A 16,629-nucleotide genomic window follows, 5' to 3' on the forward strand; every position below is an offset into this window, starting at 1 on the left:
AGCGTAGCTCGGAGAAGCTCCCGCCTGCTGTGAGGGTAAAATCTGCGCGCCGATCGCTGCGCGATAGCGCGTCCACCATGAGCCCCCCCCCCCCCCCCCCCTTGTTCGCTCACGAGACAAGCTCGAGCGCGCAGACGACCCTGGCCGGAAAGGCGATGTTCCCTCCGCAGAAAGAGAAGGCTAGTGCATCCGCCTCCGTGTGTGTGTACACACACACACACACACACACACACATATATATATATATATATATATATATATACATACGTGATTGACGGCGGTTGCGACCGACGACGACGGCAAAAACCAGCCGAGAGTGTCCATATATTTGCTATCACAATAAGATGCTTAAATACGTAATTCTAAAGACCGATTTCATTATTATGCTGCGCTGACAATGCGACGCTATGATGGAAAAAAGCGAGTGTTTCCTATGCTTCCTTAAAAAAAGTTGGCCCCGTATCTACATGTTTCACTGCAAATTTTGTTGAAAGACGATAGTCTTGCGTGTAGAGAGAGTGAACAAAACGTTAATTTGATGTTCTGTACGAGAAAATCGGTGAATTGTATTCTGAAAGCGCTGTGTTAGTCTCACTCCGTGCAGCGAAGGTAAACGAACGCATCGAGACCCGAGTGCTACCTGGCAGTTATTTTCGAAAACAAAGGAAGGCGTGTGCGCCCACAGAGAAAGATGCGCGCCTGTCACAATGGTTTATTTCGACATTTGAGCCAGAGTATGGCCTTCACGGAGAAAGATGCGCGCTTGTCACAATGGTTTATTTCAACGTTTCAGCCAGTCTGGCTTTCATCAGGAGAAGGCCAGACTCTGGCTGAAATGTCACAATAAACCTCGCTGTGACTGCTCACGGAGGATCTACTTACTACTTGCAATGCTGCGCGGCAACTCCAGCCCCATGCCTGCATATACATACATACATATATATATATATATATATATATTGTCTCTGTACAACGCGAACAAAGCACAAGTACGCCTTGAGGCAGCGAAAGCAGCGTGTTCTCAACAGCTGAGCCGCAAGATTGCCTTCTTTGTTTTCGAGTCAAGCCAGAGGCCCACTACCTGGTGTCCGCTAAATCCCCACATCATCGTTTTCGTTCACACGCAGACACAGGTCATTTGCTTCCCTCTCAAAGAGCATCGACCCGATGCGAAGTCAATAATGCAGTTTTTTTTTTTCAAGAAAAGTCTCACGCAATCACTCGCTGACGTAAGGCTTCATGCGCACTACGTGAACGAGTTCAGGATGGTGCTGGCGACGCTTGGTACTACACGAACTGTCAGGAACAACTTTGTAAGTGACCTCACTCAGTTGTCGCAGTACTCGGTATGGCCCAAAGTATCTTCTTAAAAGCTTTTCGGAAAGTCCTCGTTTCTGTACAGGTGTCCAAACCCATACTTTGTCGCCAGTTTGATAGACGACTGTTCTGCGGTGAGCATTGTAGCGGCCTGCATTGTACTCTTGCTGCTGGTGGATCCATAAATGTGCAAGTTGCCTAGCTTCTTTCGTGCGTTCCGTAAACGTGTTGGCGTATGGGTCGATGTTGTCACCTTCGTGCGGTAGCATCGCATCTAACATAGTTCGTACTTCTCGTCCATGAACGGGGTCAGGCGGGTCGTTTCTTGCTTGGCCATGTTGTACGCAAACGTTATGTATGACAAGATTTCATCCCAATTTTTCTGTTCAACGTCTACGTACATCGAAAGCATGTCTTCAATGGTTTTGTTTAGACGCTCTGTCAGCCCGTTCGTTTGTGGGTGGTAGGCGGTGGTCTTACGATGCGCTGTTCCACTCAGCATGAGGACGTGATCCTAAAGAGCTGCCATAAATGCGGCTCCTCTGTCTGTGATCACGACGGTTGGTGCACCATGCCTCAGTAGAATATTCTCGATGAAAAATCTTGCCACCACGCTGCTGTACCTTTCTGGATAGCCTTTGTCTCAGCATAACGGGTCAGATAATCCGTCGCGACGATAACCCAGCGGTTCCCTGCAGTAGAGGTAGGTAGTGGGCCCAAAATGTCCATGCCGATCTGGCAGAATGGAGCTGTTGGGACCTGCACGGGTTGCAGGAGGCATCTGGTTTAGTCGGTGGTGACTTGCGTCGCTGGCAGTCGAGACAGGTACAGACGTGGTGCTTCACGGCTGTGGTTAGTCTCGGCCAGTAATACCTTTGCTGTATTCTGGCCAACGTTCTTGTGTAACCCAAATGGACAGAGCTCACCTCGTTGTGGCATGCTTTGAGTACTTCGGTACGAAGGGCTGCTGGGATGACGAGCAAATAGGTAGATCCCGTCGGTGAAAAGTTTCTTTTGTAAAGTACTCCGTCCTGTAAACAAAATAATGACAACACTCTTGCGAAAACTCTTGGCGCCTTCTGAGATCTGCCACCCAAGTAGTTAATTAGGCCAAGCAACTCAGCGTCGTCACGTTGTTGCTGCACAATGGCGGTCGTGTTGAGGATACCGAGAAATGCCGTTTCCTCCTCTTCAGGTAGGGTTGCCGAGTGAATGGGTGAACTGGACAGACAGTCAGCGTCCATATGTCGCTTGCCTGACTTATGTACGACTACCATATCGAATTCTTGCAGCCTGAGACTCTAACGCGCTAATCGCCCGGTAGAGTCTTTTAGACTTGTTAACCAGCACAGTGAGTGAGGGTTTGAAGGGGCGGCCATATAAATACGGGCGAAAGTTTAAAACAGCCCATATTCAGGCGAGACATTCCTTCTCAGTTGTGGAGTAATTAGCCTCAGCGCGTGTTAACGTTCTGCTTGGGTAAGCGATTACCCTTTCTGTGCCCTCTTGCTGCTGCACAAGCACAGCTCCCAGACCAACATTGTTAGCGTCTTTGTGAGGCATCGTCGGGGCTTCTTTGTCAAAGTGGGCAAGCACCGAGGGCGTTGGAAGACGTTGACGCAGGTCATTAAAGGCAGCCTCCTGTTCTTCGTTCCACTCAAAGGCAACGTCGTCTCTTGTGAGACAAGTTAGTGGCGACGCGATGCGGGCGAAGTCTGCGATAAACCGGCGATAATAGGCACAAAGGCCCAGGAAGTGTCTGACAGCCTTGTTATTGGAGGGTACTTGGAACTGTGTGACGGTGGCAATTTTTCCAGGATTGGGCCGGACGCCTGCATTGCTGACGACGTGACCGAGAAACTGAAGTCCGTGAAAACAGAAATGACACTTTTCTTGTTTCAATGTTAGGCCCGCGGACTGTATGGCACATAAAACAACTTTCAGCTTTTTGAGATGCTCGTCAAAAGTGGTCGAAAACACTATAACGCCGTCCAGATAGACTAGGCACGTCTTCCACTTCACTCCCGAAAGTACCGTGTCCATAAGCCTTTGAAAAGTCGCGGGCGAGGAGCACAAACCGAAAGGCAAGACTTAAAATTCGTATAAACCATATGGCGTCACTAAAGCGGTTGTCTCTCGGTCTCTTGGGTCTACCTCGGTCTGCCAGTATCTACTCCTCAAGTCCATAGAAGAAAAGTAGCGAGCGTGCCGAAGTCTGTCAAGGGAGTCATCAATACGTGGGAGCGGGTACACATCTTTTTTGGTCACCTGATTCAGCTTCCTGTAGTCCACACAAAAACGCAGCGTGCCATCCTTTTTCTTTACTAGCACTACAGGCGATGCCCAGGGGCTCTGTGACGGTTGAATGACATCATCTTCAAGCATTTTCGCGACTTGTTATATGGCTTCACGTTCCTTTAAAGCTACACGATGAGGGTTCTGGTGAATAGGTCTCGCCGTGTCCTCAGTGATTATTCGATGCTTTGTCAAAGGTGTTCGACCAACTCGTGAGGTCGATGAAAAGCAGACAGACGCGGAATTCGGCTAGCAGCTGAAGAACTCTCTAACGGTCGTCCTTTGACAGAGTGGGGCCAACGTTGAGAACGGGTTCTGGTTCTTGATTAGGCGCTTCGTCTAATACCGATAAACATAAACTGGCTGGCATTTCTACGATACTGTCGTACGAAGCGATAGCTGTGCCTTTCAGAAGGTGCCGGTGCTCAGTACTGAAGTTGGTCAGAAGTAAATTCGTGCGCCCACCAGTGAGACGGACGATACCTCGTGCGACCGAAATGCCATGGCTAAATAGCAGCGAGCCAATTTGGTCGGCAATGCCTTCACCATCAAACGCTTCGTGCCCTTCAACCGAAACAAGAGTGCATGACCGTGGCGGGACGACCACATCATCATCAATTATACATAAAGTGTTACGTATTGCGTCTGAACAGTCAACTAAACCAGGGCTGTTGCGGAACGTAATTGAACAGTCCGGGATGTTGATGACGGCACCATATTCTCTTAAGAAGTCCATCCCTATGATCAGGTCCTTGCAACATGAGGTGAGGATGACGAACGTCGCCAGGAAAGAAGAGCCGCCGATGCCGAGTCTTGCTGTACACCTTCCGACAGGCATCAACAGCTGGCCGCCTGCTGTCCTCAGGTGAGGTCTCGTCCACGTAGTCTTCACTTTTTTGAGGCGCACGGCAAGGTTTTCACTTATGATAGAAAAGCACAGGTGTCAATTAAGGCTGTTACTTGCTGTCTGTCTACAAAAACGGTAAGATCTGTGGTCACAGTTTCGTCGGCATTACAACTAGTTGGCTTTAAGGCGCCCTGTGGTAAGAGTAACGGGGGCCTTTTTTCGTCGCCTTGGCGGCCGGCAACCTCACCCTTGGAGGCCGCCGCCTTCAGTTTTTCCGGTGTGGACTTGGTGACCTCCTTCCGCTGGCGTCGGCTGTAGTGCAGTGGTGCGACGAAGGCAAATATGCCGGAGACGGAGAGCGTGGTCGACGTCCCAAACCTGGCTGGTAATCAGGCTCACTGTCTTCATTGTTGGTACGGCAGTTGTCAAAATGGAACAGAGACAAGGAAGGTCGTTGAGAATTAGCGTCCCGGCGTGGTGGGTAGTCGTCGTTGGCGCGTCGATCGTCAGACCATTGCCGAAGAGGTCGAAACGTATCGACGCGGTGCCAGAAATGACGGGAAAGGTGGCCCACACCTCCGCAGGTAAAACAAAGTGGACGTCTATCTACGGTGCGGCAGACGCCTGTTTTACGAAGCTGTGGACGCCGAAACGGCTCGTAATGTTGCAAATGCCGAGTCTCGTTGGAAGACGGCTCTTTGTACGGCGGCACGACGGCAGGGCGCGGCGGTGTCTGTTTTTGCGGTGGCGACCAAGGAACGGCTGCCGATGGCTGGCAGTACGACGGCGCAATGGACGGCGGGCGGCGAAGCGCGCTGTGTAGCTTATAGGTCGCTGATCGTGAGTAAGATCAGCTGCTGAAAACGCTTGCCGTAATTCTTCTTGGACGACTTCAGCGACAGACGCCGTGGGTGGTTCCGTGACCAGAGTCCGCAGCTGCAGCAGCTCTTCGCGAACAATCTCTCGTATTAAATTGCGCAACGAGCTTTGATTTTCAGATGTCGTAGCGGCGACTTGAATGTGGGTGCTGCTGGACAAGCGATCGTATTGTCGGCATCGTAGGTGAAGCGCCCGCTCGATAGCCGTAGCTTCTTTGATGAAGTCTGTCACGGTGCTTGGCGGGTTCCGCAAAGGTCCGGCGAACAATTGCTCTTTAACGCCACGCATGAGGTAGGGTAACTTTTTGTCGTCGGTCATGCGCGGGTCAGCTTTATGGAAGAGAGGGGCCATGTCCTCAGCGAACATTGCGACCGTTTCATTGGGTTTCGGAACCCGTAGCTCGAGTAAATTTTGCGCACGTTCGCGCCGGTCGACATTGGCAAATGTGTCAATCATCCCTCTTTTAAAGTCACTTCATGTTGACAAACTGCCTTCTCTGTTCTCGTACCAAGTACGAGCACTGTCGTCGAGATAGAAATAGGCACGGGAAAGCCTTTGTTCAAGAGACAACTGGTTGGTGTTGGCGACACGTTCATAGTGATCAAGCCAGTCTTCGACGTCTTCATGTGCTCCACCACCAAAGCGATCAGACACCAGCGGTGAAAAAAAGGTTACCTGAGATGGGGTTGGCAGACTACTATCTCGTAGTAACTGCTGTGGACTGGCGGTGGCCATTAGTAGATGTGAGCGGTGCCTTGTAGTGTTCGTGTTCCTGCAAGGGGGTGAACTCTGGAGGGAGGCTTCGCAAGGGACGACTGAAGCGATGCACGGGAGTGTTGACAAGTGCTTCTGGGCTGGATGAACGGTTCCCCGTGGGAGTGTGGAGCATCAGGCGGGGTCGCGGGCCAGCACCTCCACCAGTGTCGCAGTACAACGCGAACAAAGCACAAGTACGCCTTGAGGCAGCGAAAGCAGCGTGTTCTCAACAGCTGAGCCGCAAGATTGCCTTCTTTGTTCTCGAGTCAAGCCGGAGGCCCACTACCTGGTGTCCGCTAAATCCCCACATTATCGTTGTCGTTCACACGCAGACACGGGTCAATATATATATATATATATGAGAGGTGTGTGCGGAGGAGAGAGAGGATTGTGGAAGAGCAAGTCAGGTAACCAACCCTGCCCCCTCCGGGTATTTCAAAAGTCTCTGCCTATATGCACTCTGGTAAATTCAGTGTCTCACTACAAACTGCACGGCTGCTCAGAGTGTTTAATCTTTTACTATGAGGCCCCATGTGTTCCTAAAGTGCGGTTTTCAATTTTCCTAGAAATCCAAACACTTTTGCATAGTGCGACACTGCAATATTTTAAAGTGTTCCAGTGGGTATTCGCTGCATACAGCCGGGAGTCCATTTTGGCAACAAGCTTTTTCGTCAATTGTGATTTTTTTGCTTTGATTTTATTCAGCTATGGCAGCATGCCACTGCTCCTGCCGAGAGAGGACGTCATGTACAGATGTACCTTAAATGTAGCCAAATCGATGGAATGACCTGGAAAAAGTATAATTTCAATATTGGACTGTACACAAAGCGTCGGAAAAGGGGTGCAAAAGGAGCCCTGCCCCCCTGAAGCTTCACCAATGCTCGGCCTCACCTAAGCTCTACACTAATGCTCTCCGCCTCTTCAAGCCGCAATGCAACAGTGGTTTGCACCCCCAATGAAAGTGCTGTCAACAACCATTGTTGTATAGCAGTGGCAATAAAAGCTTTTTAGATATCTGTTAGGTAGAAGTTTTACATCAGAAGGAAATATATAATCAAATTCAGTTTTGGTTTTTGCCAATGAGTCACTTGAAACAATGCTCCATATGTTAACGTTTAAAGGTTCTAGCTGCTGTTTAACAAACAAAATTTGAGGCCTATGTACTCTAGACCATGGCTCATTCAAAAATGTTCTCGGTTCAGAAATGAATAAAAACTGTGAACGTCTAATTGAAGTAGCATAAATTATTAAATATGCTTTAATGGTAAGCATGCAGAATCTATAAGTTAGGGTGGGGATCGTTTGTACAGATTATTTGCTAGTGATGCCCTGTATGAAGGCAAAAGAGTGGGGGGGTGTTCAAGATGTATGGTGCCTGATAAAGCGAGAACCTGTGAAAAAGGATTGCTGAATCAATGCAATGCCAGGATGACAGCCGAATCGTGCTTTCAGTGGTGATATGCTTGCGTGATAACAGCACAATGAGTGAATGAATCTCGCCGCACAATTTTGGACTGATTTCTAGTGTATTGAGGAGGTATGCTTCATGTGGGGACCATTGAGTTTCATACATGAAACTCTATGGTGGGGACCTTTTCGGGAATGTGTATTAAAAATTCGGACGTACAAGTGTTTTGAATGCTGGTAGTTTAACAGAGGAGGTGCATAATGTAAATGACGTTTTAATGATTGATATGTGGGGTTTAACTTCCAAAACCACTATTTCATTTTGAGAGACGCCGTAGTAGAGGGCTCTGGAAATTTCGACCACCTGGAGTTCTTTAACGTGCACCCGAATCTGAGCGCACAGGCCTACAGCACTTCCACCTCCATCGAAAATGCAGCCGCCGCAGCCGAGATTCAATTCTGCGGCCTGTGGATCAGCAGCAGAGTACTTTTGCCACTAGACCACCATGGCGGTGCGAATGACGTTTTAAAAATCCCTAAGTTCGGTTAGCTTAAGCAATAATGCGCGACACATGAATAGACTAATCTAAATCATATGAAAGGGTGATACCAAGGTTCCTAAATCAGTCTTATTTTTTCAAGAGAGTAATACGGATATTATAAGGCATAAGGAAGGAGTGATGGCGGCTGGTGAAAGATATTACTTTAGCCCCACTGAGGTGGTTTAGTGGCTAAGGGACTCGGCTGCAGACCCGCAGGTCGCGGGATCAAACCTTGGCTGCGGTGGCTGCATTTTCGATGCAGGCGAAAATATTGTAGGCGAAATATTGTAGATTTGGGTGCATGTTAAAGAACCCCATGTGATTGAAATATCTGGAGCCCTCCACTATGGTGTCTCTCATAATCATATGGTGGTTTTGAGACGTTAAATCCCACATATCAATCATTCAAATCATCAAAATATTACTTTACATTTATTGGGGTTAAGGATCGTCAGCCAGTCGTTACACAAGTCCTGCACTTTGTTAAGCAGGGCTTTATGGTACGAGTCGTTATTTGCGTGATATACGACACAGTTATCGGCAAAAGATGAAAATATAAGAGAAAAAAAATGAAGGGAAAGTTTGTTAATGTAAACAAAAAAAAAAGAAGGGGACCTCAGACACTTCCTTGGGGTATGTCAGTTACAGGCAGTGCAGTTTATGTGCGATTATTTACATGCACCGATTGATAAATTATTAGAGATATTCGGCAGCTTTAGTATGTTCGGGGAGGGAAGCTTCGAGGGGATAGCTTAAGTGCCATTTAGAAAGTAACTTTTCAAATAATTTTGCATAATTAAGAAAGATGGCGTGGGTGTTACTGTGTAAGTTAGGGAGCAAGTTATGGACAGATGGCAAGTTGTGTCTCGCATGACGAGCCTTCGTAAAAGCCATGTTGGGCTGGGTGAAAGAAGCTACTGGTGTCTAGGAAGCATGTAATTTAGGTGCAGATTACGTGCTCCATCATCTTGCCGGGTACTTTTGTAAGAGAGATTGGCCAGTAGTTAAGAGATGAATATTTGTTTTCCGATATGTACACTGGAACACATGCTTACTTTTTATCAGGTAATTTGGACTTTGCACTATCTAGCCAGGATGCTGATGATAACTTTATTCTAGCTTTTCACTCATTAGCATTATGCTGTTTGGTGAATTCGATGAGTGGCATTGAGTGGCAGTGTAAATTTGCAGGTGGTAACGAACCAGGAGCGACTATTTCAGTAGCAAATACTGATGAAAACACGAGGTTAAATTAGGCTTGTGCAAATAGTGAATTATCAGTTCGAAGTGAAGCTGAAGCAAATTGTGATTTTGGTCAAATAATTTCTAATCGAATTCGAATAGTATGCATCACATATGAAAAAAAAAAAGGTCATACTTGGCATGACCCAACTAACTCGCGCAATATATTTTCTTTAAATATTGAAACAAGGCCGGTGCAAACGCCATCTTTTTTTACTCCAAAGAAAGTGGAAACAACTTGGAATAGTATCTGGATCTGACTTTTGGTACAGTGCAAGTGATAACTGGTATAACAAGCTCTTAAATTAAAAAAAAAAAGGATGAATCGATGTGAGGGTAACATGTTCCTTTATCCTTAAAGTGAAGCTCTACAGCAGTGCTATTTTTTGTTTTTGGATGGGTGTTTTCATGGGTTAGCCCTCCTTCACTGCAGTAAAAACACCTTTAGAGGGGGTTACATGAGGATTAATATACATCAATACACATACACAGAAGAAATCCGCACTGCAGCAAAGCCCCACTTCAAGATTAAATGAAGAAATTCCCCTCACCACTACGTCGTCTCTCATCATCATACGGTGGTTTAGGGACATTGAACCCCAAGAATTATTAATTAGGCGAGACAGTAGTTTCATTCTCGCCTTCACTACTCATTTTAGAAGCACTATCTTCTGGCCACTTCTTCAGAAGACATGTGGAATATGCTTCTCAGTGTTTCGTTCTTTCTGACTATGCCTATCGCTGCTTATGGAGTCGCAAGCGCAAGGGGAAAGACCAAATTTTGAGAAAAAGTTTATTTATGTACATTTGCAAACTTGACACCATGCACTACTGAATGCCTGTAGGGTAGCTCCTAGAATGAAGCTTGGCAGCAAAGCTTCTACATATGTAACAATAAATATTTTTAATTGTAATAGGTAACCATGTCATTGACTATGAATATGACTGCTGCTAGAGGCTTGACATAAGTGCGAGAGCTTATATTATGGCAGCATGACATGAACTGCACGTGGGTACTTACATATTTGCATAAGCTTGCTCAATATTTTGCACCAAATTTCATGAGCACTGAACGTATACATAACCAAGAGCCTGGATGTGTACAGTGCTGGCACTCCTAGCATTCAGGATGATGGAAGCACAGCAACACGATCACAATATAAAACAAAAACAAGCGACAGTCTAAACAATCTTCAAAATCAAGTTCCTTGTAGCAACATGCCTCTGTGGGTCGATGAGATGGTCCACTACAGAGCAGCACTGGAAAAAAACAAAGAAGGGCATTTTTATGTTTTGAAGTTATACCACAGTAATTGTGAGTAGCTCGGAATAGGATGCAAACTCATGCGCACACATGTAGGTGCATTGTGTTTGGAGAACCATTTTGCATGTGCATCATTATAAACATTTTTAAAGGGGCCCTGCAACACTTTTTGAGTGTGGTCAGAAAGCACTGCCGATTGGTACTACGGACTTCCGAGAAGACGCAAGCCGAATACAGTGTAGAACGACCTAGAATTCACAATAAACTCTCAAAATCGGCTAAACATTGCCTTCTCTTCTCTGAAAAAATGACGGGAATAGATAAAAAGTCACTCGTCCTAGCAGTTCGATCAGCCATTGGCCGATTTGAGCATGGCGCGCTCAGTCATTACAGGAACTGTTCCGTGAGGCCACTACTAGTCCAAGCGTGTGATCGCACCAAAAAGCCATGTATTTGAAGAAAAAAAGAAAGATAAAAAGTGTTCAAGGTCATAACATGCGTGACCTATTTGCTTTCTCTGTGCGATCGCTCCTTGTGTAGCTTCCAACGCTTTCATCGGGACGAGAAGAAAAAGAGTGCAATTGCAGCATGCGACAAATCTTTGCAACTTCTCTCCTACAGGATGGATTTGAAAAATTTTTGCAGTGGTGAATTCATGAGGAAATAAGCGGCTTTAGTGAATTCACTCCAAGGCTACTTAAAAAAGGTGTTGCAAGGCCCCTTTAAGTTATTTGTACAAGGTGATTTATCATAAGATGCTTTTCTGTGTCTCTATTTACACTCTTATGAACTAAATGGACGTTCACACAGAGCTGGGAAAATTAATATGAAAGGTCAAGCTGTTGGTTGTGTAGACATTCTTGACTTCCAAGTGCAAAGAACTTCAAGGAGCTGGGCTGTTCTGTGCTGTCATTGCTGCTTGGCACAATGCGGGCAAAACCACGTACTACAGCGTAGCCATCTGCAGCACATTGAGCACGTATTTGTGCCAAGGATAAACTTTCTGCTTCTTGTTCTTCGAGCGCATCGATGGTCGTACAAAGCTCTGAGCACTTTAGGGGCCCTAGCTTTCGCATGCTGTTGTCACTAAGTGCAACACAGTCAAAACCGTGTCTAAAGATAGGAAAAAAGAAGAAGCAAACGAGAAACAGAAAGAGAAAGAAAGACAAGAAATAGGAACAGAAATAGAGAAAAAATGAAGAAAAAACTGCAAATAGAGAACAAGCAAAGAGAGGAGGGAAAGAAGAGAAAATTAAAAAGAAAGACCAAGGTTTCACACTTCCTCTAGGCTTGGCACCCACTCTGCTGAGAAGCACCTTAATTTTTTTTTCTTTCTTGCTCTTCTCTCACTTTCTCTTTTTTTCCGCGCTAAGTTTTTTTTCCCCTCCTCATTTCTACCGTCCTCTCAGTCAAGAGCCTTTCCAGCCACCCCACTAGACCGTACCATACATGGCTTTGCTTCGCTCTCCAGTGTACCTGGATAGCGGTTGGGGCGCTTGCCTTCAGATTGTGGGTACGTCAGTTCGAATACCGTATCGCCAAGAAATCTCGCTAAATTAGCTTGTGTGTTTCGGGAGCGATGCACAAGATGAAGAGAGTACAGGCCCATTTATGAAAGTGGCAGTCTGTTCTCAGTATTCAACTCCACGAAACGGCTCAAAGGGGTACTGACATGGAATCTCATGGCCAAAATAAAGATAGCCTGCGGGATGCATAAATCATCTGCGGGATGCTACATCCTGTGAACATGCGTATATCAGCTGAAAAATAACAGCGAACACAGCTTGGGCAGTATTGCACTACATTAATTTTTATGTTTGTGTGTGCGATCAAGCGAAGTGATTCACGGTGACCCACCCAATTCCCTCGCGTCACTAAGCTGCTGTCAATACCACAAGTTCTGATGGCGCCATAGCTGCCATTTTTCTTTTTGCCATGTTTGCTCAAGCAGACTACCCGCAGTGAACTGTTCCCACAGAAGCTTTTGATTTCGCGACATTGCTGCCCCATTTTTTTGTTCAAAAAAAACTTCTCAATGCGTACTCAGTGATGGGAATGCCTTCCAGAATTTCGGGGCAGCCATTGGAGGAGGAAAATCTGCTTTTGGAGCGGCTACCTCTATGTTTTGAGCACGCACGTCCTTTTTGTGATACACACAGGGAAAGGAAATTTAGCTTTAATTTAGTTTAATGTTCTCTCAGTTCACATATACATTTATACAGATGCAACAAGCCCACAAAATCAGCGCTTCCCCTCCCCCCCAAAAACACACCAAAAGCAGGATCCTACACAGAAGAGGAGAGATAAAAAAGAGAAGAATATTGCACCAACTAACCGCCTATGTACTCCACCCAACACACACAAACAATTTCGAGGCTTGTTACACTAAAGGCTCGTTATATGAACACACCCCCGAACACGCGGCTAACTGCGCACTAAATGCAGTATGCATTAATCACCAAGTACCAATTCCTTCGAATCTACTGCGGAGTCTGGGATATGCAGTCGATGCAGCGACTAGCATGGTCCCAATACGGACATAAGCGGCTGTCCACGATAAATGTGTACCACGATCAGCGACTCAGCGAACACAGACACAGCTTTTTGGAGATGCGGTACGGTCGCAGGGAGCCGATCGTCTACTTCTATGAATGTAGTTCTATTGAGTTCTATGAATGTAGTTCTATTACTTGTGACAGGCAATTTAAGAAACTGTATTCTTCAAAATCAACAACAGGTATATTGAGCACTTGAAAAATAAACAATGTGCTTCCGTGGGGCTACAGAAATCTAATTCAGACGAACTAGTACTGCCTCAAATAAACATAATTCAAGGGCCATTACAAACATCACAATCAGTTGAGGCACCACTAAGGTATCTTCAAAACTTTCATATACTACTCACACTATCAACAGCCTGCAACAATCCTGAGGCGTAAAACTGGCCAAGTTGCTTTGCAGGTTTGACCAAGTGCTTCACTTTGGTGCGGCCATTGCTGTGACATGCGAAAGAGAAAGCACAAGATTCAGACTATGTAGTAAGAAGCTCTTCTTATGTGCCACTTTACCATAACATTGCAAACTATAAGAGCTTACCTGCGTGATTATGCTGACAGGCATACATACCATGCTGTTCAGTCAACAATGTGACCCCGTAAATCAGTAGTGTGACTCAACAGCATATTGCATACATTTATCACTGATAGCAATAAACTTTGCTATAAGTCTTCTTTAACTCTTTCGTTCATCGATTTCGGCCTGTTAAATTTCTTTCTTCTGCACCCAGAACTTTCTAGTAGTTAGTTCAGCCACTCAACTTTCGGAATTTTCTTCAATTTGCCGACTTGGCCCACATAGCGATTTTTTACAGACTTTTGCGTGAATCAATGTGCGTGTGTAGTTGGGAAAATGCTATAGACTGGCGAACTTGACAGAAGTGCTTTCCCCTCGTGATTATGCTACAGTAACATCGAAGTTCTGTAATGAAAAGAAACTTTGCAAGCCAAATATCGAATGGATGTGTTAGCTTCGCAATTTGACCAAGTTGACCAGTAATAATTGTCAGAAATTCATGCCAACTAATCAATAGAGAACTGTTGCTACAAGTCAGGGAAGATGAATTCTACAAAAAAATATTTCTCAAGGTCCGCCGCATGTGCAAAGTGTGCAGGTGGTGTTCACAGTCAGTTTCCAGCCGCTTTGGTTTTGCTTGTATCATTATATCAGACACAGGGTTACATCGAGTGTCACTAGTCACTCCTATTACGCGAGCGTCACGCACGCTTGGGTGCGCATCAGCGCTGCAAAACACATGCGCTGCTTGAAACTGTCTTCCAACCCCACCTAAATTGAGTGAGAATGAGCTGAGATTTCATGGATGGCAGCACCTCAGCTTCAAGTTTTATGGGGACGATGTTTTGCATCAGCCTGGGACATCCATAGCCATTCATTGGTTTGTTTTGTTTACATCTTCAAGTTATCTCCTCCGCCCCAAGTGTATGTAGCTTCTGACCTTGGTGCAGAATCTTATAGTTTGTGGGGATGCTGACACCCCCTGTAAAGTTGTTTGTGCCGCGTGGCGCACATGTCTCGCACAAAAGCCATATTTCAGGAGTGACAACTGCCGATCGATCGATACACAGCGCTGTGTTCGCGTTGAGTACCGCTGTTAGTAGAGTTTAGCGCCGATGGTGACCCCTGGCGGAAGGCAGGCCTTGGTGGCAGGCGAGTCTCTTCTACGCGTGGCAGCTGCCGCAAACAGTTGTCTCTATATTGGGTCCTCGACGCGTGGCACCACGGGCCTACGCGCCGGGGGGCCCACGTGGTAAGTCAATTGTTGGCGACGCCGCCTTGGGTGTGTTAGTGTGTTTGTCATGTTATTGTGTAACGATGTCCTAGCGTATTACATAACCAGTTATGTATCAATTTGGCGGATGATATCGTTGTTATAAATTAGTTAAATAAATGTGTGTATGCTATTTGGTTTGTACCGACCGCGTCTTCTGTGTCCGTTCACTCCAAGAGCATGGCGTGGTGCTCGCACGCCTCGTCGAGACCCCGCAAGTTACTCAGGTTACGTGGTGGTCCACACTTCGCTAGAGCGCGGTGCGGTGGCACTGACTGTAGAGCTTCTCCTAACGACAAGAAGGCCCCCGGAGCATATCTTGGCCCAGACTACAGAGCAGTGCAAAACACTTTAGAGCTGCATGTGATATTGTCCTTTTTTTGTTACGATAGGTGCAAAAATGCAAAGGAATATGATTGGATGCATATATTGAAACGCCAACCTATGCGGAGTGAGGTGGCTCATGGAAAGAGGTGACGCTAGATAAAATAGCAAAATTCATTGGACATCTTATTTATAGACGGATTATTCACACCAAAGGTATCCATCTATATTGTAATACCTAAAGACTCTTATTGCAAGGCAACGAAAATTTACTGAGAAGAGTGCACGAGTACACTTGTGCCTCCAGAAAAACCATGCAATGCTTCACTCCATGGCATGAGCAATGAAGCAGCTTCTTGGTTCCGATTTTCTTTGCCTATGTGAAACGAAATATTTTCCACAACATTAATTATTTTTATACTCTTCCTGGGTCATTTATCTACAACGTGTATATCCTGAATTTTCTTTGTTTTGAATATTTTTGATATATAGTGTTTTTTTATTCCACTGTCTACCAGCTGGTGACAAAAAAATTTCGCACTTTTTACATTTTTATTTATTGTAAAATGTCTTTGCTACTCTACAACCTATATTTTTTGGAAAGAGCATTTCATTCTGCAAAGTTTGGTATGCTGCAATGCGTGCTGGAGTACTTTTCAAACTGGCAAAAACGATCTTCCCGAGACATATGAAAAACAACCATTCTTGCGGTAACGAAATAGTTAAAAGGAAGGGAGAGAGACAAGGAAGGTTGGGAGGTTAACCAGATATTGGCATACGAGCACTTCTTTAAATTTTATATCCAGGTTATGTGCTGGCATTAGGTGAGCTATGCACTACTTATGCAGGCAAGGTGCTTTTAATTGATGCACATAAAGACGGCCTCTCTGTAAAGAGAAGGCTCTTCTTTATTAATTTCTTTTTTTTTTACATTTACAAGCAACTCACCCGAAGAAAATGTCATCACGGCACGTGTCACTTGCAGCACCAGCTCGCGGTTCGTTCGGGCGTTGACACTCAGCATACTGAGGCTGTTCAGGAGGTTCGGCAATCCTGACTGCAGAACACTGTAACAGAGGTGCCAACAGACACTCGGCCATTTGTCCATTATAGAAAAGAACTTGTGTGCAGGCATATGCAAATAGTGAATTTTCATTTTGAATCGAATTCAAAGTGACGAGTATTTGGTTAAACAGTTTGAGTCGAATTTGAATGTGCATGTAACATAATATGAAGAAAAATGAGCCCATCATGACCCAGCTAGCCACAACAATATTTTTGGCAAAAAAAAAAAAAAAGTGGAAGCAGCAGCGACTTTGAGTATTAGCAGGATTTTAATTTTGGTAGAATGCAAGTTATAACTTGTAAAACCTGTTACATCTTAAAAATTACTGTATGTACTCAGAACATA

General features: G+C 45.5%; 1 protein-coding gene across 1 annotated transcript in view; it reads right to left on the reverse strand.

Moving 5' to 3' along the window:
* Positions 1-10,064: 10,064 nt before the first annotated feature.
* LOC119174183 (protein MMS22-like) overlaps positions 10,065-16,629 on the reverse strand; it is a 172,305-nt gene continuing 165,740 nt past the window's right edge. The window contains exons 32-34 of the mRNA XM_037425006.2: positions 16,167-16,285; positions 13,455-13,545; positions 10,065-10,545 (exon numbers count right to left, since the gene is read on the reverse strand). Of these exons, the coding sequence (XP_037280903.2) occupies positions 13,526-13,545; positions 16,167-16,285 (139 nt within the window). The 3' untranslated portion in view covers positions 10,065-10,545; positions 13,455-13,525. The remainder of the gene's footprint in view (positions 10,546-13,454; positions 13,546-16,166; positions 16,286-16,629) is intronic.

This window comes from Rhipicephalus microplus, chromosome 5, assembly GCF_043290135.1.
Source record: "Rhipicephalus microplus isolate Deutch F79 chromosome 5, USDA_Rmic, whole genome shotgun sequence".
In the NCBI taxonomy this organism is placed as follows: domain Eukaryota; kingdom Metazoa; phylum Arthropoda; class Arachnida; order Ixodida; family Ixodidae; genus Rhipicephalus; species Rhipicephalus microplus.